Here is a 23,021-nt window from a genome sequence, read left to right on the forward strand (position 1 = left end):
GCTTGTACCAGTCCCTGCGAAGTTTGTGTAGGACAATTGTAAAAATACACAGCTACATGCAAATGAATATGTACCATAATGATGACATGCAAATAGGGCTGTCAGTCATTGTTAGTCTAATCAAGCTCAACGTTACACTTTGAGACAGTACGATAACAGGGATGTGCAGCAAATTTGAGGTGAAGCCTTGCGCCCTTAATCGCCACTTGCAGCTATATTTTCTGATTGTTCTTTCTCCGTGGCAGACACACACACGCGGGTGAACCTCAATTCAACTAATTAGAGCCCAAAATATCAACCTGTTTGTCAGAAATGACCAGCTGCCAATGGCATTTCATGTACTTAGGAACTGCAATCTGACACAGTAAGTACTTCTGAATCTATCTATTCCTCTGAATCTACACTATACTGTATATTCTCAATCATCTTTTTCAAAACTGTAGATTTCTCAAAGAAGAAATTGGACAGTACCAGCTAACATACCAGACAACATCGCACCGCAACAGAAATCAAGTTTGAATGCCAACTAATTCACAAAAACCGACTGGATGGCAGACCGGGCAAATGTTTAATCTCAAACTGATTGGATGATATTCACTTGAGGTGACTCCTCACAAGCTGGCCAGAGTAACCACTGGTCTCATAGACTGACTCTCCTGTCTCATGCAAGGCATTCACGCTTCATCGCAGTGGGTAAAGAGCATTTCACGGCACTTGAGCTACAAGAGTGAGGAATACAGAAGGTTGATTTACCTTTAGGGAAATTAATTTGTTTCCCCAATTTCTTTCTCTCCCTCAATGATTTGGGTGAGTCCAATACCTTCTCACACTACTGTTTTCCATTCTCAATCCCCCCCCCAAAAAATGTCATTGAGTTGGGTTCAATTTAGTGTCTTCCCACAGCTGCTGTCTTGTGTTTATAAATCTGATGTGAGAGACTAAAGGCTCAATCTAATGTGGTTTTAGCCTCCCGTGGTGGAGCTCACGCCCCAACTTCAGATGTTACTTCTTAGGAGAATTAAATGTTTTTCCATGTAAAAATCTAAATTGAAAGGTGGTAAGTACTCAAGATTCAAGAAGATAAAATCCTCCTCTATGCGGTCGTATGGACAGAGTCTGTTCAATCATGGATTGAAATAAAAATGACCCCACCAAGACACAGTTTGTGATCAAAAATCCTTCTTTCACTGACTGATGGTTCATCGCGTGATTGCTCCATTTGACGGACAACAAGATAGCCAAATGTGCCTTGCATAATAAATAAAAGCACTTTTCAAGTACTCGAGGGGTTATACTTTGAAGCGAGCTAAGGGAGCTAAGTCTTGACTTCTATTAAGAGACATTTGGCAAGTTTGATCCCCATCAAAGGGGACAACCACTGGATGAAACATCAGTCAGTGAAACATCAGTCAGTGAAAGACGGATTTGATTGCAAACTGTGTCTTGGGTCATTCTTATTTTAACTGGTTAGATGTGCCTGTGGCGAATGAGTGTGGTGTTTAAATATCATACTTCAAAACTGGATTTATATTACAAATCGTATATAACTGGACAAGCTATTTAAATAATAATAATAACCCTAACCCTTAATTTGACAGAAGATTACGGCATTATTTTACTCTTAGAAAATGCGAGCGAATGTATAGAGATAAACCTTCATCTAAAAGATTCCCTTTAAATGAACAACAATGACCAATACTAACAATTGAATCACATTTGCTGTTTATTTAAGACAATTCTACCTTTAAATCACACGTTTAGTTTGTCATGGAAAACAACAACACTCATGTTGGGGATTGTGTGTAATGTTGTGTGTTGTGTGTAATGTTGTTTGTTTGCATTATTTCTAACCAATATACCTGTGATGTTTTTTATTTGTTTGATTATCTCGCTAACCAATATACCTGTGATGTTTTTTATTTGTTTGATTATCTCGCTAACCCATATACTTGTGATGTTTTTTATTTGATTCTGACTGCATTACACCTGTGCTCATGTTATGCATGTTTTTTGATGGGGTGGTCGGCCCTCTATCCATTATGGTGAAGTGTGGGCACATTTATAGGTGGGCACATCTATAGTGAGTCCCCTCCACTTTTAAATGGTTTACATTCCTGCATACATCCATATCTGAGTAGTGTTTTGTAGTGTTAGCAAGCCATCTTTTGGTGGAGCAAGATCAGAAAAGTCATCTTTAAACTCTCCGTAATAGCTTAATAGAATAAAGATGACTTCCCAGTAGGGAATCATAACAACTATAATAAGGTTAAACACAACAAACGAGTTATGTGAAATGACATACAGTAGAATCTTCCATTACTTTAATGTTTACCGCATTTGCGGTATTGTACCATAATATTACTGCAATCTGCTGGTAACTCTGCTGCCAAGCATGTTGCAGTTATTTAACAGATTTTTGTTAAATCAAGTGTTCCACTTCACAACTTTCACTAACCCAGTATTAGTTGAGTTTATCTGCACCAATAGAAATAATACATGGAAATCAGTCCTGTGTAAGGAGGGGGTGAGATATTAAACATAATTTGAACATGTACCTGTGATACTGTGCCTGGAGGAACTGGAACTCGTCCTTGATGCGATCACAGGACTCTGTGATGGTGAACTTGAACGGCTGGGCGGGCTGGTGGGGCCCCTGGCAGCAACATGGCACCAAACACAACAATGACAACCTCGGAGCACATCAACTACATCACTTTTTAAAAATGTAAATTGCAATTCGCTTGTCCCAATTCAAATACATTCTTTCTAACTGCTCCATCTGCACGATCCGGTTCGATACATACTGTAACGATCCTGTATGAGGCCCCGTTAACAGCTCCTCCAAGGGAGTTAACTCTCTTGGTCTAATGGTTAGCGCGGCCGGCGGTTATGCGGGAGGTCGGGGTTCGACTCCCGCATGGGGCGAGTTACACTACCAGTTCACGTTCGCTACAATATAATAACATATTCCCATATCGCATGTAGCCTATGTGTGATTGTGTAATTGTAGATTATTTTTGTCCGGGTGTTCATGAAAGATGAGCAGCCAAGCTATAGGTGTAGTAGACTTTACATGATCGAACCACACAACAACGTTGAAAACGCACTTGTTGGATACGTAAGGCGCGCGTGTGAAACGGACACTATTTGGCGACATCGGGGAGATAACTGACCCGTGTAAACAGCGTGAGAAAGTATGTGTGTGTGTGGGGGGGTCCCATCTCTGTCTCCGCTTCTGTGTCTCTCATTTCCACTCTCCAATTCCCCCAGTCACACTTTCGTTCTCTTTCTTTCACACACACACACACACACACACACACACACACACACACACACACACACACACACACACACACACACACACACACACACACAGGTTTCACACTGCCCAGGTTGTCCGGACGCGCAACGGGCAGGAGAACCGCTCCAAACCGTCGGTGGCATCATGCGCACGGCGACGTCGGGTTGTGTTGTTGTTGTCACATACTTACCGGATGCCGTGCCTGGGGGTACATCTTGCTCAGATCTCGAATCATTAGAAAATGGATTGTAAAGTGCATCCACCGAAACACACAAAAAAGGTAAAAGCTCAAAAAAAAAAAAAAGAACCCAGATGTGTCCTGTGTGTCAGCAGCCCAGATGACAGGCTAAGTGCCGCTTCCTCTGATCACCCTGGAGAAATGTCACAATCTTTGGTGTGATGACATTATTATTTCACTCAGAAGTCCATGCAGATGCTTCTCTTCTTTCTGTCTTCCCTGCACAAGGGCGACAATGTCATCCGTCTGCTGTACAGTCCTGTGGTTCAGACCTCAGACCAGGTATCCTTACCTAATGATTACTTTACCTTACATCTTCATTATCAATATGCTCAAATGTCTTGTTTTCATCTTTTGTTCAATGGTATCTGGTAAAACAGTGTTTCAGTCCGTAGTAGTATCACTGGATGCGTGTCAGCCTTTAGAGCACCCTATCCACATCGGTAAGAGGTTATTTCAGATGGTTTAAAAGCCCGTTCATATCCCGGTCCGCCACCGAACATCACCTCGTATGAGACCACATTTAGAAGCAACCAGTCGTAAAGGAGTAATTATATATTCATAACAACGAAACGCACTACTCTCTCATGTCTCTGGGATGTGCAGTTCTAATTCACATAACAAACGATAACAATAAGTAGATGTAGACCGTTCATAAGAACTACAACTTCATGTATCTACGTCTTTCATAGCAGAGGTCGGGCAGATCAGAGGAGGAGCAATAATTAAAGAGAGCCAATCGTATTAGTAACGAGAACAGTGCGCGTCTCTCTCTAGTGTCAATCATCTGCATCTTATCCAATCATCTCCAATAGGAGGAGATTATTCCAGATTACCCACGTGGGTCCTTAGTTCACTGTCAGAATGTGTCCAATGGTCGTTGGACGGTCCGCTCGATCAAGGTAAGGAACGCCCTGTGGGATGACGTTGTCTGTAGGAACTAGTGGACAAGGGAATTCAGTTGTCAATCAAAATAACGTGGTTTCTAGATGCACAGCGGTAGTGAAAACGTCAGGTAAGTCACGTAAACATCCAGAATAGCTGTTAAATGCTACTGAATGCTGTAGGTGTATGCAAGGTGTCATGATGTTGTCCCTGGCGCCGCCAGTCTTCTCCAAGGTCCAGAGAGCCACATGCCACCCATGGCTGAAACATCTGTTCTCAGTCATTGTTATACAATCATTTGTAACAATGATGTAGAATTTACATTATCATTCCTACACAGGTTGCATGTAGTTTCAGTCATTCTGTTTTTTAATCAAGTAGGTTTTTTCCTAGTCTACCACCCCTAGTCTACCTAGTCTACCGTGGTGAATGTGCACTTGCTGACTTGTTTTTTGTTGTCAGAAGACGCATGAGTCCTTCCCACGTGGTGGCAAGCTCGGGCACGAGGTGGCAAAACGTGGACACAAGTAAAAAATAAATAAATATATATTATCATTATATATATATATATATATATATATATATATATATATATATATATATATATATATATATATCTATTCTAGGGCTCTGTACTCTACTGATGGGATTGTAAACAGTGTTTTTGTGATGAAAAAAACAACAACTGCAATTTGGTCAAAATGTAGGAGCCATTTACATTTTTGATTTTTTTTAGGATCCTGTGGTCAATTATCCTTTTTAAAATCCACCTGTCCAATAAAATAAAATATCCACCCAGGTGATAACACATGAGCCAGTTAGCTTTAGAATAGGAATGAGATCACATGATCATACATGTTCAGTAAAGAGAGGTGTTTTGGTCCAAACAAAGCGCTTTCTAACTCTGGTGTCAAGCACTGGTCTATATCTACCTTTTTCTTGTACCCTTTTATTTTACTTGTTTTGTTTTGTTTACATGGTTATGCAAAGGAATTAGAAAATGTAGCATATGTCCTTTTTCAAGTTTTCAGTGTGTAACTATAACACTAATTTACATTGTTAGCAGGCTCACAAAACAAGCTGTGTTAGTTGACTAGTGATGCATCATTGATTTTCAACAACGCTGTAATGTATTCACATCATTACATGGGATCCCGATATGAGGACCAAAGCATTAGAACATGTCACATTGCTCTACCCTGCTACCTTGCAGATAGCGAGCAGCACACACAAGCTGCGAGGCCCAATGCTCGTTAAGAAGTCCAGTTAGTTCACAAAGTGCAGAAGTTCGAGTGTTATAAGGTGCCATTTGCTCATGATTGGGAGTTGAGAGACATGGGGCGAGACGGCTCTACGTAACATCCATGAGACCACGGCCAGCAGTTTGGGGAAAGCTGCAGGTGCCTGCCATTGCAGCCTGGTCTCACACGGCAGACGTCAGAATTCGACGTTTTCCATCGCATCCAAACGTCGAATTCCGACGTTCGCTCGTTTGAAAGCGCAGGGGTGCGCCTGTTATGTGCGCCTGTCGGGGCTTCTCTCGGGATTATTCCATTTTGAATTGCATTTGCATTAATTAGTTAGGCCACATTTTGAGATACAACCAACGGTAAATCTGTAAAGGAAAAAAACACTTACCTGTGATCTGATAGAACCTGAAAAAAGTTTAAAAATAAAACAAAAAATACAGTTAAATTGGGTGCTTACCTGGATACGTACTGAAGTTCTGAAGCCGGAGATCCTTGAGTCTTGAATTATGGATGGTCGACGACATAATCTGAATAAAGATCTGAAAGTAGAGAAAAAAACTAAAAGATTAGTGTGCCCGTGCATTCTGCGAGCCTTCGGGCAAGCAGGGCCTCTTATTCCCCTAACCTAACCCTAAATGTGGCCTAACTAATTAATGCAAGTGCAATTCAAAATGGAATAATCCAGAGAGAAGCCCCGACAGGCGCACATAGCAGGCGCACCCCTGCGAGCTACACGTCGGAATTCGACGTTTGGAGTCTGCCGTGTGAGACCAGGTTGCATTGACACCCAGCAGAAATAACTCAAAGTTCTAGAAAACATCTGTACAAACACTGATTGAACACTGATGGAACACTGATGGAACACTGATGGAACACTGATGGAACACTGATGGAACACTAAGGAACACTGATGGAACACTAAGGAACACTGATGGAACACTAAGGAACACTGATGGAACACTAAGGAACACTGATGGAACACTGATGGAACACTGATGAAACACTAAGGAACACTGATGGAACACTGATGGAACACTGAGGAACACTGATGGAACACTAAGGAACACTGATGGAACACTGATGGAACACTAAGGAACACTAAGGAACACTGATGGAACACTAAGGAACACTGAGGAACACTGATGGAACACTGAGGAACACTGATGGAACACTGAGGAACACTGATGGAACACTGATGGAACACTAAGGAACACTGATGGAACACTGATGGAACACTAAGGAACACTAAGGAACACTGAGGAACACTGATGGAACACTGATGGAACACTGATGGAACACTAAGGAACACTGATGGAACACTGAGGAACACTGATGGAACACTGATGGAACACTGATGGAACACTGATGGAACACTAAGGAACACTAAGGAACACTGAGGAACACTGATGGAACACTGATGGAACACTAAGGAACACTGATGGAACACTGAGGAACACTGATGGAACACTGATGGAACACTAAGGAACACGAAGGATCACTGATGGAACACTAAGGAACACTAAGGAACACTGATGGAACACTGATGGAACACTAAGGAACACTAAGGAACACTGAGGAACACTGATGGAACACTGATGGAACACTGATGGAACACTAAGGAACACTGATGGAACACTGAGGAACACTGATGGAACACTGATGGAACACTAAGGAACACTAAGGAACACTGATGGAACACTAAGGAACACTGATGGAACACTGAAGGAACACTGAGGAACACTGATGGAACACTGATGGAGCACTAAGGAACACTGATGGAACACTGAAGGAACACTAAGGAACACTGATGGAACACTGATGGAACACTGATGGAACACTGATGGAACACTGATGGAACACTGAGGAACACTGATGGAACACTGATGGAACACTGAGGAACACTGATGGAACACTGAGGAACACTGATGGAACACTGAGGAACACTGATGGAACACTGATGGAACACTGAGGAACACTGATGGAACACTGAGGAACACTGATGGAACACTGATGGAACACTAAGGAACACTGATGGAACACTAAGGAACACTGATGGAACACTATGGAACACTAAGGAACACTGAGGAACAATGATGGAACACTAAGGAACACTGAGGAACACTGATGGAACACTGAGGAACACTGATGGAACACTGATGGAACACTAAGGAACACTGATGGAACACTGATGGAACACTAAGGAACACTAATGGAACACTAAGGAACACTGATGGAACACTGAGGAACACTGATGGAACACTAAGGAACACTGATGGAACACTAAGGAACACTGATGGAACACTAAGGAACACTAAGGAACACTGATGGAACACTGATGGAACACTGATGGAACACTGATGGAACACTAAGGAACACTAAGGAACACTGATGGAACACTGATGGAACACTGATGGAACACTAAGGAACACTAAGGAACACTGATGGAACACTAAGGAACACTAAGGAACACTGATGGAACACTGATGGAACACTGATGGAACACTAAGGAACACTAAGGAACACTGATGGAACACTAAGGAACACTAAGGAACACTGATGGAACACTGATGGAACACTGATGGAACACTAAGGAACACTAAGGAACACTGATGGAACACTAAGGAACACTAAGGAACACTGATGGAACACTGAGGAACACTGATGGAACACTGAGGAACACTAAGGAACACTAAGGAACACTGATGGAACACTAAGGAACACTGATGGAACACTGATGGAACACTAAGGAACACTGATGGAACACTGATGGAACACTAAGGAACACTAAGGAACACTGAAAAAAATTGTTTAATACATTTAATGCTCTGAAATGGAGGCAACCTCTGAAAACCAACACTCAGATCGGATGTCATGTCTACCCTCCCAAACAACATAATGTTTGTAAGCCTAGGTGAAATATAGGACGCGGCGTAGTAACGTTCAGAGCAACCATCAAGAATAATCATCAAGGGGCACTTAGGTGGCGTAGTGGATTAAGTGCTGACCATGTACCGCAGGGATCCCGGTTCGATTCCAGCCGCAGACATATCCTGCATGTCATCCCTTCTCTCTCTCTCACCCATCCTTCCTGTCATAATCTCTACTGTGTCTGTCATTAAAAGGAAAAATATGAGTGGGACTGCCCCACTCAGAAAAAATAACTTTATAAAAAAAAAGAATAATCATCAAGCCTGCATAGACACCTGAAGTGAGAGCTGTGTACGTGGAGGGTACCGGTGAGCTGGTCAATGTCTGAAATCAATGCAACTTATGCAAATTGTAAGTTTTTCATCGTTTTTGAAACGATGAAAGATATCCTTAGTAAATGTTGTTAATGTTGTCTTACCCCATCAGAACCCAAATCATACACCTATTTCACGGCATTGTTTGTAAACCATGTCATCGCCTCAAAACATGGTTAAAACTATCATGTTGATCTCATGGATGGTCAGTCCTGGCCTCCATAGCTCCGTCTAGGAGTCTGAGTGATTCCATGTCTCCAGCCGCGTCCCCCTGCTGTTGTTGGGTGACCGCTTTGTTGTTGTTTGAATCTTAGATTAGCCCTGTTAGTCAGACATTAGTATCTATTCCAATTGTTTACCCTTCTTTCCAAAGTTTCTGGTTGCGTACTCATGAATTTAGAAGCATTGGTTAGAGGGAGTTTTCACCATGTTTCTTACACTTTACATGTGTCCTCACCTTTTTAAGCCATGTCCCCTGAAAGACGCTGTATACATTTACGTTATTATTATTATTATTATTATTATTATTATTATTATTATTATTATTAAGTGAGCGAATGCACAATGGAGAAGGGTGGAGAAGGCTAGCATTCAGAGCTGTGTGTGGCCCACAGCGCCCTCTGCTGGAGGTAGCATTGTTAACCGCACTCATGATCATGTCAGGGACATCGTGCAAGGTACACACTTTACACACAGGTTTTTTGGGGGGTAAATGTTTGTTTACCCACCATTTATTAAAGATAGAGAAGAGAAAGTGCAGTTTTACATTCCTATTTACATTTGTCATTTGAACCAGAGAAAGAGCCTATCATGAATCTATTACTGTGGTTTCATGCCAGATTAATAGTGGATTCACACACACACACACACACACACACACACAGACACACGCACACGCACAAGCACACATACATGAATACAATATACAGTATAGTGCAATATACTATGTATTCACAAACACACAGATACACAAACATATCTTCCCACCTACGCAACCCCGCCCATATCTTTCTTTCTCTCTCTTTCACACACTCACTCACTCACACACACACACACACACACACACACACACACACACACACACACACATACACACACACACACACAAACACACACACATACACAGACATATTAATAGAATATACAGTATATACAATACAATATATCATGTATTCACACTCAACTGCCCAATATTTCTTTTTTTCTTTCTTTTTCTCTCTCTCTCTGTCTCTTCCCCTCTCTATCTTTCATACACACACACACACACACACACACACACGCGCGCGTGCACAAACACAAACACACAGACACACACACGCACAAACACAAACACACAAACACACACACACACACACACACACCTACACACCCACACACACACACACAAACACACACACACACCAGGGCCAATATCCCTAGTAAAGACAGAGACAGGTAAGGCGCAGGGCCTTAAGTGACCTGCTGTCACGGTGTGTGATTCCATTCCGGCTTGGAGAGGTAATATCACACCTCGGCCCCCCCAAGGGCTGGGGGGTGGGGGCGAGACGGTGAAAGGAATAAACAGATTTATTTGCCTGCTCCACTTTCTGATTATTTCGCCCCTTTCTTTTGTTCCAGACCTTATGAAACCCAAATGTCAAGTGAGACGAGAGCTTTATATCAGGGCCTGTCAATCACGGCCCCCGGTGCTCCCGAGGCCTGCGCGCCGGATTATTGGCTTCTCCACGAGGGCCGCCCCCCCCCTCCCCCACCACACCGACAGCGACAACTCACAGGCGGGTTTTAGTACGCTGTTTTTTTGGGGGGGGGGTTACCGGTGAACTTCATTTGGTGGCTGATGCGGGGGGAGATTGCAGGTTTTCATGGGGAGGTGGGAAGAGGCTTATCTTGGGGAGGTATTAGATGAGCTGGGGAGGTGGGTGCGTGGGGGGGTTATGGGGCTTCACAGCACTGATCTCCCCCTGACTCCTGACCGGCTATCAGCACCCTTACACATGTCTTCTAATCTCACCACAAACTTCCTCTTCCTCACACAGAGACACACGCCATAGACACACGCTTTTTCACACGCACGTGCTTCCGTGCGTTTGTGCTCACAAACACACATTACAGCACTTTTTCACACTTGTTTTTGAACACACACACACACACACAGTGGTCCAATACCTGAACATGCAGTCTAGTCAAATCTATACCTGCCAACACTTTGAGGTTTCTCCCTCCAAGGCTATGCTGCGCTATCCAGTCTGATAACACTCATGTGGAATACACGTCTGCACACCCGGTAGCTGAGACTCTTACACAATGTGATCATCAGTATCTGGGTTTGGCTGAGGTGTTTCTCTGAGTGTTCTCAAGATCGCAACCAAACCAGGAACATTTGGGAGTTTCTTACAAATCTGGCCAATCAGACCCCTGCATACATTAGCCTGAACCTCTGATCTCAGAGTGTTTTGAGATCTCTCCTTGTTACAGCGACTCGGGCCCCTAATCCCTGACGGTCGGCCCTTTAACAAGCAACTAATCCCACGGGCCGGCCCTGTTATCAGGGGGATAAACAGGCTGCTTAGACACGGGGAGAGAGGTGGAGTCACAACAGCAGTGGGTTTACCTCATAACAGCCAGGTTAATCCCACCCTGTACGCATAGGGAACCAGGGGATGGTCTGTGTGTGTGTGTGTGTGTGTATGTGTGTGTGCCTGTGTGTCTGTGTGTGCGTGTGTGTCTGTGTGTGCGTGTGTGTGTGAAGAGCCAGTAATAGATCTACCCGGGGTAATGGCCTAGCGTTACATTAGCATCTGGAGCTCAAAGTCACTCGGCCACTCTAAACGGAGCTTACAAAGCTGCCATTTCTTTATTCGATTACCACCTGAGCTCTACTCCTTCTAGATGAGTACAGATGGAGATACAGTGTTAGCAAGTGCCAAGGGAGATATATGCCATCTATGCCAATTAGCTGAACAAAGAGCAACTCATTAACAGGACGAACTGGAGTAGGGTTGTTAACAATTGAAATGTCACCCTCACTATTAAATCTCCCTAGATACCTACCTTACAAATACTTGACAGCTCAACAAGCTGCTTATTTAATACCTGTGAGACCATCCAGCGGACATTTGATGGACCGTGGACTTTGATTTGTTGTTCTATATCCGTCCCCACCGGCTGGCCTCATTTTTGGCCAGCATGTCAAAATCGAGTGATAGTTTGCAGACCTATTGATTCCAGAAGGACTTTGGTCTAAATAGTTTTTTAAATCATGTTATTGTTTGCATAAAAATGTAGTGTTTAAATTATGTTATTGTTTGCATAAAAATGTACTGTTCAAATCATGTTATTGTCCTAATTTGAGTTGGATTGACTGTGTATTTTGGAGTACAAATGTGGCATAAGGCACTCATGGCCCTGAATGGTTGCGGCTAAACAGTTGATGAATTCACTGCGAGACAACACCACCTTTTTGTTACACAAGGTGAGGTCCTCGGTCTAAAGTACAGCACTCAGGCTCGTATATGAGGGAGCAGAGACATGAAACCAATTGTGACTGGGTCTGGTGGGCTTGCAAACAACACGCAAACGGCAAAGCCTTCAAATCTCTTGTCAAAGTATTTCTGATCAAAAAGTCTAATTTTCTTTTTTTGTCATCAGACGCAACTTGAAGTTTTGAAGTACCCACTCATTCTTTTTTCGAACAGTTTTACGATAGTTAAATACGTGTACTTAATCAGCAAAATAAGCTTATTTTTAGCCTTATTTCTCCCAAGCAGCATGCTTGTTTGTTTACTCCACTAAGACTCGTAAGGTAGGGTCTTCTATGTATGTACATAGCGCCTTTGTTAGTTACTAGTTGAAACCAGTGTGTTCGTGTATTTAGACATTTCGTTATTATTATCCACTAGCAACTAACTGAAACCACATTGTTCAGTCTGCACTAAGCTAGCCAAAGCCTTTGTTTGTTAGCTAATGCTAGCATTGTTGTAGCTACGGTAGTCTGTGTACGTTGTAAGTACGGTAAGTATGTCTATCAGTGTTTCCTCTACATGCATTTATTGGTGGCGGGCCGCCACGATGGAATTTCCTCCGCCACGAATTGATTCAGTCCACACAAAAAAATAAATAAAAAAATCTCAAAAAATAAAATAAAAAATGAACATTTTAGCTGATTAAAATATATCTGATCCTAGATCAGCGCTATAATGGATGTTGACTAAAAGTGCACCTAAATCCACGCCCATCTCTCTCTAACCGCTGATCCAAAATCAGATTAATGACATTCAGTTGACGACGTGACACAAGGGCTCCTGATTGGTCTAAATGTGAACTGTGGTATTATTGTTATTGTGTACAGGCCACCGTAGTGACATCCGGGGGGTATTCCATCAACATCGCTAAAGGGAAAATCCAGGTTTAGTCTGATAAATCTCGCGAGAGTTCTTACAAATATCCAGGCATATTCTGATAGGTCTCGCGAGAGTTATCAAAAATAAGCCAGGATTTTCCTTTAGCGACGTTGATGGAATACCCCCCAGGTCAGGTGGGCAGGTTACGACGAGACAACAAGAGACCGGTATTGTAGAGCTTACAGAGCGAGTTAAAATAAAGACACTTACATTGAAATACAGAAGGACTCACGTGTATGTTTAATAGAATAACACGACATGGTGTCAGAAGTCCTGTAAGTGAGTGTTAAGAGTTAGATCGGCCGACAAGTGTCATTTGAGCTCGTGACGGTGAGAAGGGAGAAGAAAAGATGGATGCTAATGCTAACGCGGGAGCAGCTGCAGTCCAGAGAACGGCGCCAGTTTCAAGTGCTACGTTAGCAGACATTAGCAAGTCAAAAAACGATTCTTATGTGTAGTCACTTTAGCAACGACACAGTATTGTCAAGGGGAAAAGAAGGGGAGACGATTTTTTTATTGACAACGGAATTACATGCTGGAAAAACATGCAGCTAAAATTCAGGGAACATTTGGACAATAAGAGACACACGGGAGAAGTACGGGAAAACAGGGCTCATGTGGGTCTCATCAAAGGTAAGAGTTTGTTTTCTTTAACTCAGCTGATACTCAGCTGTTTACCGAATGCTCCATCTGACTGTGATTTTACTTCTGTAATGTGGTGGGTTGACATAATTCACGCACGGAACTATAGGTTGAGACTATTGTTCCGTCCGTAGTACCCAAGTTGTTAAGACTGTTCTATTTACTGCTTGAGTGTGTTGTTGACAATCGTTCATGTCCTTCATTAAACGTTTAGCTTTGTCATTTGATACGCCGCCTACGACTACCATCTCTCTGCACTACAGTAAACAGTTAATCAGTAACGTTAGCCGCTTTTGTGCTCATGTAGGCCTACTTCGTATTATATTATAGCTGATGATCTTTGTGTGTGTGTATGTGACTGTCAGTCACAAGTTTATATTCTGTATATTCATTTTTTTTTTTTTTGGGCCATCCTCTAGTTTTGGCTGTGATTAGAAAAGAAAAAAAATAATCGTTGTTTTGAGCGCGCGTGCGCGTTTCATGCGCGTGCACGCGAAAAAATCGGTTACGGCCACCCGCCACCATTGTAAAAATTCCTGGAGGAAACACTGTCTATGTTGTAAAAGTTGTGTGTAAGACTCATGTTCAGTGTGTAATACTGGAATACTGTAACATGTCAAGTGTAATAGATTACAGAAATGTTAAAAGTTTCAAAACATGTTGTGTTGCTTCCTTTGTTATGAACGAACTAGCCGCTAGTTGGCTAACGCCAAACACACTACTCTGTGATGATTTTCAATACATCTCATATTTTTCTTCTCTTCCTCTTTTTTTCTATTATTACCTTCTCTGTTAGGTCCACTTCCCCACTGACCCTCATCTACTACCTGGACCTGGAGTTACTATGGAACTATGGAGTTGGACAAACATACTTAGTTACCAGCACTTTAGGTAATTATCATTGTCATGTATTAGGCTAGCTATTTTATTTTATGAACATGGTATGGTAGTATTTTATGAATATGGAGTGCCAGTAACGATAGGCATTTTAATGTACTATCTTCCTTCTGTTGCAGCTTTAATGCCCCCCCACCCCACCAGACACAGCAGCTCAGAACATGACTGTCTAACTCAGAGCTGAGTGCTCATTGAAGTACACCACACTCTCTGGCAATATTTTGTTGAATAAGAAGAACAGTTGGGCATAGATACAGCATTTTGAACTGTGTCATGATTTATTAGCTATTGATAGTCAATTCACAGACCTTTTAACCTATGTATAGTCTGTTGTATGTTCTCAGTTGTTGCCCTCAGTTCAAACTGTACTTGTACATGTTGCATGGCAAATAGAACTTGAAACTGAACTATAAGGCTGGACATTGACTACTGAGCACTGCACTATTTCTAGCACAAGACATCAGCAAATTACTCTTAGTTATTCTGATTCTGATTGATGATTTGTTTGGATCATTAAAAGAATAACAGTTACAACTACCTTAATGCCTCCATAATAATAAGCTGGCTAATTAGCTACGGTAATAACATTGCTAGGTGATAATGTTAGCCATAGCTAGCTATGTACTGTAAACTTCTCTTTGAAAAGCCTATCTGACCCAGTGACTAACACTGACAGATATTGACAGCTGACAGCTGACAATCTAGAGGGGGAGTAGTTGGAGGTGAGGTTAACCAGCTGTTGTTACCGCCCATTACCTGGCTATGCAGAAGTGTGAAAAGCTCCAGATCTTTGAGGCACCTTTTCTCTGCTTAGTGATTTCAGGTGTAGCAACTTTCAAATACTCATGTCATCTTCAATTTGTTTCCGATTTCAATGTATGATACATCATTTGAAAGCTTACAATCTGTAGTTTAAGCACAGAAAAATGACTTTCACCAGACTGTGTCACAATTCTTCAAAAAGACAAAACTTAATTAATTAACTGAGATTGTTACGATCAGATAGGGAACCCAAGTGCAGACACAGACCAGAGACTGATTGAAGTAAATAAGGTATATTTATTTAAGGACTGAGGCAGAGAATGGTCGTAAGGCAAGCGGGGGGGAGGTCAGGCAGGAGAAGTAGTCGGCAGGCAGGCAGGCAGGGGTCTAGGCAGGCAGGAGGGCAGGCAGGCAGGGGTCTAGCCAGGGGGAGTAGTCGGCAGACAGGCAGGGGTCTAGGCAGGGGGAGTAGTTGGCCGACAGGCAGGGGTCTAGGCAGGGAGACAGGTAGCAAGACTGGTAGGGCAGGAGGGCAGGTAAGGCAGGAGGGCAGGTAGGAGGACTGGTGGGGCAGGCAGGCAGGCGGGCATGTAGGGCAGGCAGGCGGTTAGAAGGAGGGCAGGTAGGCAGGAGGGCAGGCAGGCAGGAGCGCAGGCAGGCAGGAGGGCAGGTAGGCAGGAGGGCAGGTACACAGGAGGGCAGGCAGGCAGGAGGGCAGGTAGGAAGGCAGGTAGGCAGGAGGGCAGGTAGGCAGATAGGCAAGAGGGCAGGTAACAGGAGTCAGGCTGAACGGAAGGGGAACTGAAGTTATGATCCGACCGTGAAGTGAAGGCTGGAACGGGTCTTTATGCAGGGCTAACGATGAGGTAATTGTGAACAGCCGGACAAACGCACACCTGAAGCTACTTCTGCCAATTAGAGGGAGAGAGAGAGAGAGAGAGAGGGAAAAGAGGGAGAGAGGCACTGCCCACTACCTCAAGGTAGAGGGCGTGACAGTACCCCCCCCTCTACGAGCGCCACCTGGCGCAACTCTAGGGCGGTCTGGGTGCTCCTTGTGGAAGGAGGTGATGAGCGTAGGATCCAGGAACTGACCGCGAGGAATCCAGGTACGCTGCTCCAGGCCGTAACCCTCCCAATCCACCAGGTACTGGCAACCCCGACGGCGCACGACCAGGATACGCCGGACAGTGTAGGCTGGGTGGTTGTCGATGATCTTGGCTGGAGGTGGGACGGGAGGTGGGGGGGTCAGTGGGCTGGTGGTAACCGGTCTTGTCTTGGAGACGTGGGACCAGAGGCGACGGGGAACCGGTAGGGGCTGAAGGGGACCAGTGGGAGGCAGACTGGGTTCAGGGTCAGAGCCGGCCTCGTCCACCGCAAACTGACGGGACAGTTCGTCGGGAAGGAGACCAGTGGGAGGCAGACTGGGTTCAGGGTCAGAGCCGGCCTCGTCCATCGCAAACTGACGGGACAGTTCGTCAGGAAGGAGACCAGTGGGAGGCAGGATGGGTTCAGGGTCAGAGCCGGCCTCGTCCACCGTAAACTGACGGGACAGTTCGTCGGGAAGGAGACCAGTGGGAGGCAGGATGGGTTCAGGGTCAGAGCCGGCCTCGTCCACCGCAAACTGATGGGACAGTCTGTCGGGAAGGAGACCAGTGGGAGGCAGAATGGGTTCAGGGTCAGAGCCGGCCTCGTCCACCGCAAACTGACGGGACAGTTCGTCGGGAAGGAGACCAGTGGGAGGCAGGATGGGTTCAGGGTCAGAGCCGGCCTCGTCCACCGCAAACTGACGGGACAGTTCGTCGGGAAGGAGACCAGTAGCGCAAACAAAAGGGCGGAGGGGGGGTAGAGACTGAGGATGGTGTTTGCTGGACACCAGGGCGAGGTAGTGCACTGACGCTGTGTCTGCTAGGTTCAGTTACGTGGCCGGATCATACTGTTACGATCAGATAGGGAACCCAAGTGCAGACACAGACCAGAGACTGATTGAAGTAAATAAGGTATATTTATTTAAGGACTGAGGCAGAGAATGGTCGTAAGGCAAGCGGGGGGGGTCAGGCAGGAGAAGTAGTCGGCAGGCAGGCAGGGGTCTAGGCAGGCAGGAGGGCAGGCAGGCAGGGGTCTAGCCAGGGGGAGTAGTCGGCAGACAGGCAGGGGTCTAGGCAGGGGGAGTAGTTGGCCGACAGGCAGGGGTCTAGGCAGGGAGACAGGTAGCAAGACTGGTAGGGCAGGAGGGCAGGTAAGGCAGGAGGGCAGGTAGGAGGACTGGTGGGGCAGGCAGGCAGGCGGGCATGTAGGGCAGGCAGGCGGTTAGGAGGAGGGCAGGTAGGCAGGAGGGCAGGCAGGCAGGAGGGCAGGCAGGCAGGAGGGCAGGCAGGCAGGAGGGCAGGTAGGCAGGAGGGCAGGCAGGCAGGATGGCAGGCAGGTGGGCAGGTAGACAGGAGGGCAGGTAGGCAGATAGGCAGGAGGGCAGGTAACAGGAGTCAGGCTGAACGGGCTGACACTACTACCCTACTCTTCTCCCTCTACACCAAGTCTCTTGGCTCGGTAATCTCTTCACATGGGCTCTCCTACCACAGCTACGCAGACGACACTCAACTCTTCCTGTCCTTCCCCCCGTCTGATCTACACGTGGCAACCCGTGTCTCTGCATGTCTCGCTGACATTTCAACATGGATGTCAGACCACCATCTCAAGCTCAATCTTAACAAGACTGAGCTCCTCTTCATCCCCGGGAAAGCCTGCCCTCTCCAAGACTTCTCCATCACAGTGGAGAACTCTACTGTAACCCCCTCCATGACAGCCAAGAACCTTGGAGTGATCCTGGACAACCGACTATCCTGTGCGGAGAACATTGCAGCAACGGCTCGCTCCTGCAGATTTTTCCTTTACAACATCAGAAGGATACGACCATTCCTCATTAGAGAAGCAGCGCAACTCTTGACCCAGGCACTGGTCATCTCCCGCCTTGATTACTGCAACGTACTCCTGGCTGGGCTCCCCGCCTCCGCCATCAGACCTCTGCAGCTCATCCAGAACGCTGCTGGTGTTCAACCTCCCCAAATACTTTCATGTCATCCCTCTCCTTCGCACCCTGCACTGGCTCCTGATAGCAGCTCGCATCAGATTCAAGACCCTGGTGCTTGCATACCAGGCAGTTTAAGGGACAGCCCCCGCCTACCTGAAGGAAATGGTCACCCCCCAAACTCCAGCCCGTTTACTCTGCTCCTCCACCTCGGCTGGCCGACTGGCCCCACCACCTCTACACCAACACGGCAGTCATGCTGCCCGATCACGTCTCTTCACAACACTGGCTCCCTGCTGGTGGAATGAGCTTCCCACGGCTGTCAGAACTGCAGAGTCACTACCCATCTCGTCATAGACTGAAGACCCATCTCTTCAGGTTACACTTTAACTGCTCCTCCTGAGACATCTACTGCCCCCCAGCACTGCGTCTCCTGAAGACACCCGCTTTTCCCCTTTACTGTGTCCCCTAAAAACTTCTATTGACCCCCTTGTACTGTTTCTCTGTTTCTCCTGTGTCTATATTTTTTAAAAAAAAGGCTAGGTTTAGAAGAAGGTGATAGAAGAAGGCTTTTCCTTCTATCAATGGCCTGAGCTGGATTACTCTTCCTGCTATGACTGGTGGATTGATGATTCACTTGCTTAGTCAAACGTATTGATTGTAAATCGCTTTGGAATAAGGCGTCTGCTAAATGCCAAAAAAATAAAAATAATAATATATGCCCACAGTGCGTGTTCCTGGTTCTTAAATGCACATATCCGCCCCAACTTCCTGCCTCGAGTGAAACTAATTGGCTACCTGTTACACAAATAAAAGAGTAGCGTTGGTATATTAGATTACATAAATATTGTAGAAATGGGGTGGGAGGAATTGTATTAAAGTGTAATTAATATTACATGTTGAAATGGGTTTGAAATGTGAATGTTGAAACAGTGACCCCAAAAAGATGTCCACCTCAACGTCCGCAAACTTTCACTTTGGGCCCTTTATTTGTCTGTCTTCCACCGTCAGAGATGGACACGATTTCAATGGCCAATTGACATCTAAATGTTTGCTGTGCACAACTATTCCATGAAAACGTATGTTAGACAAAATCTGAGGTTACGTCAAAACGTTTTTTTTTTTTTAAAGATTCAAGATTGTCATTTTGCAGGAGCTTCTCAAACATCCCCCTCACGTTTCCATGGATTGAATGTCATGTGAATATTATGTTATTGTTTTGCTCATTGAAAAGGTCTTGAGCTAGCATTTTCCTCATGTTACCCAACATCTATGTTGCCGTCATTACTTACTTTTCAGCCACTCGACACTACCATCACTACCTACCTACCTTCAATACTTTCATATGTGACTCGCTAGTCAAGCCAAAACACAATGGATCGGTGAATCCCCACTGCTACCTAGTTAACTATAACACTACATTGTTAGCAGGCTCACAAAACAAGCTGTGTTAGTTGACTAGCGAAATTAATTTTCAAAAGAAAAGTCTGATCATTACATCAGATCCCGATATGAGGACCAAAGCATTAGAACGTGTCACACAGGCAATGGAATACATTAATTAAAAGTTTGTCTTGTCTTTCTTTTGTGAAATATTTATAGATACATATGGTAACTGTTGTATAAAAGCTCCGCTTCGCATCGTGCCTAACCCCACTAGCTGTGCCAATATCCACGTTATACCACGGCTTCTCGTTCCATTAGCGTTATGAAACAAGAAGCCGTGCGTATATCATGGATATCAGCACGGCTGGAACACAAACTGACCAATAGAGACAATGGACTGGATCTATCCATTGTATAACGCTTAATTATCCCAAATACAGCATTCAGAGCTTGAGACACCCCAAACTTAATCTGGAATTGTCTGTGGAAGCTAGCTAGTAATAATAATGATAATAATATATTTTATTTGTATGACGCCTTTCAAAACACCCAAGGACACCTCACCCGGGGCCAGACAGAGGACCGGGTCATGTTCCGAGAGCTCCTCCAGGGGCGGGCGGCTGAGCCTGGGGCAGGCGTCCGAGCCAGCATCCGGCCCCAAAAGATCAGAGCAGGAGAGAGCAGGACGACGCAGAGGCCTTCCTCGCCACATTCGAGCAGGTGGCGAGAGCAGCTGGGTGGCCGGAGGACATCTGGGCTCCCCAGCTGCTACCTCTCCTCATGGGGGAGGCCCAGCTTGCAGCCCACAGCCTCCCATCGGCCGCCCAAGCGGACTTGCGACCATGGCCAGGGCAATACGGGACTGGCTGGGACTGAGCCCAGAGGAATATCGATGCTGGTTCCGGGCCCTGGCCTTCCAGGAGGGCGGCCGCCCCTTCGTCTATGCTCAGCAGCTGCGGGACCAGGCCCAGGGGCGGAGGTGATGGAGCTGCTGGTCCTCGAGAGGTTCATCGAGGGCCTGCCCGAGAGAACCTCCGCCTGGGTCATGTACCACCGGCCCACCGCCCTCGCTGCCGCCGCCCTCGCAGAGAACCACCTCCCCAGGGCCCCGGTGCCGGGTCAGGCCAGGCGGCCGGGGGTGGAGACGCGGCGGGGGCTACCGACGCCTGCCCCGAGGACGGGGTGGGCCACCGGGGGGTGGGACGCACATGGGGGGCCAACCTCCACCCCACAGACGGCCCCACGAACGGTAGAGGAGGGATGCTGGCGATGCGGACAGCCTGGCCACCTCCGACGGGACTGTCCCGTGAGGGAGGTCGGCCAGGTAGTCCGCGACGGCGGCGGTCCGACCCCTCCCCCATGTCCAGGAGAGGCGTTTCGCAGGGTAACATCCTCACCGACCAAGGCACTAACTTTATGTCACAAACACTTAGGGAACTTTACGGGTTGTTCATATAGACACGCAACCGGGTGTTACAGTGCGTACGCGGCCATACAGGCTGCCGGCTCACAAACGAGACGTGGTGAGCCGGGAATTGGATTCTATGCTAGAACTGGGCGAGGAGTCGCACAGCGACTGGTGCAGCCCCATCGTGCTGGTGGCAAAATGCGATGGGTCTGTACGTTTCTGTGTTGACTACAGATGGGTAAATTCTGTATCAAAGTTCGATGCCTACCCCATTCTCTGGATTGACGAGCCCCTGGACCGGCTTGGCACGGCTAAGTATTACACCACATTGGATTGCACAAAGGGATACTGGCAGATAGTATTATCGCCGGTATCCCGGGAAAAAATTGCATTCTCTACCCCGCGGGGTTTATTCCAGTTCACCACGCTTCCGTTTGGGTTGTTTGGGGCCCCGGCCACGTTTCAGCGGCTGATGGACCGTATTCTGCGGCCGCACTCTGCATATGCTGCGGCGTACTTAGATGACATTGTCATCTATGCGGACACCTGGCCGCAGCATATGCAAAGAGTGGCCGCGGTGCTACAGTCGCTAACCTGGCGAAGTGCGTGATCGGGCGTGGGGAGTTCCGGTATTCCTGGGACTGGCCAGCTCTGAAAAACCCGGCACGAACTGCCGGTAGTAGCTGGCCAGTCCCACCGACCTCACCCGGAAGGGGGCCCCAGATCCGGTCCAATGGACCGAGTGTTTCGTCTGAAAGTGACGATTGAAGTTGAAATCCTTACACACAGCGATACGTTCATACCAAACTAAATACACAGCTTTACCGGCGGTTTCTGTAAGAAAAATACTTTGAGGTCCATATTTTATATGATCATCTTCCTCTTTATGCAGTTAATTTCTGCTTTTTTGTTTTTTTTTCATTTCAGCTACCTGCACCAATGTATTTGTCTTTGATGCTGCATTCATTCAAGGTGAATGACACTTGCTTAAACAATTACGTGCATCTACAGCACGCGCTCACGCACGCACAAGCAGTTTTCACAATAAAAGCCCTTTTGACGTGTTTTCGGATATTTAACCGCTTACATAAGGAAAAGTTATTCAGTTTGTTTTTGGACCACGCGAGCCCCCAGGGGCCTCATTTATAAAAAAGTACTTGAACGTCATCTTTGACTTGCACGTAGGCACATTTTTCTAAACAGACGTAAGCATTATTTATAAAACGGGCTGCGCTTGTTTGAAACTGCGTACGTACTAAAGTCTATAAATACCAAATATACTTGAAATTGAGCGCAGGTGAATGAACTTTGTATTTACGCCCTGTGATAGCAGCTCAATTATAGCGGATCAATTAAGCCAAGTGCTATAATATAGGGTAGGCGTTCTTCTGGAAGCGGGAGAGGGCAGAGAAGGGTGACTTCTCTGTAAGTTGCATTTGTAACGTTTGATCATGACAACTAACCAGGCAAATGCTTAGTACTTAAGTTGTAAAAGAAAATCAGGGGGGATGGTGGATTTTATCATATGGGGAACATTTTTGCATCCCCTCCAGCGTCAGTGTCAGTGACTTGGTAAAAATGTCATTGC

The 23,021-nt window shown here is 45.8% G+C and overlaps 1 protein-coding gene across 12 annotated transcripts in view; it reads right to left on the bottom strand.

Annotated features, from left to right (window-relative positions):
- The window catches only part of LOC308157521 (transducin-like enhancer protein 4), a gene marked incomplete at both ends in the record, with an annotated part of 91,864 nt that extends 88,328 nt beyond the window's left edge, over positions 1-3,536 (bottom strand). For 10 of the 12 annotated variants that reach the window (XM_080531091.1, XM_080531090.1, XM_080531085.1 and 7 more), the window contains 2 exons: positions 2,556-2,653; positions 3,492-3,536. In XM_080531091.1, the coding sequence (XP_080387217.1) occupies positions 2,556-2,653; positions 3,492-3,536 (143 nt within the window). Of the gene's footprint in view, positions 1-2,555; positions 2,654-3,491 lie in introns of those variants that run through there. The other 2 variants (XM_080531089.1, XM_080531086.1) reach the window with 2 other exon arrangements.
- Between the last annotated feature and the right edge of the window lie 19,485 nt (positions 3,537-23,021).

This window comes from Nansenia antarctica (assembly GCF_963989245.1).
Source record: "Nansenia antarctica genome assembly, chromosome: 5".
NCBI classification, from domain to species: domain Eukaryota; kingdom Metazoa; phylum Chordata; class Actinopteri; order Argentiniformes; family Microstomatidae; genus Nansenia; species Nansenia antarctica.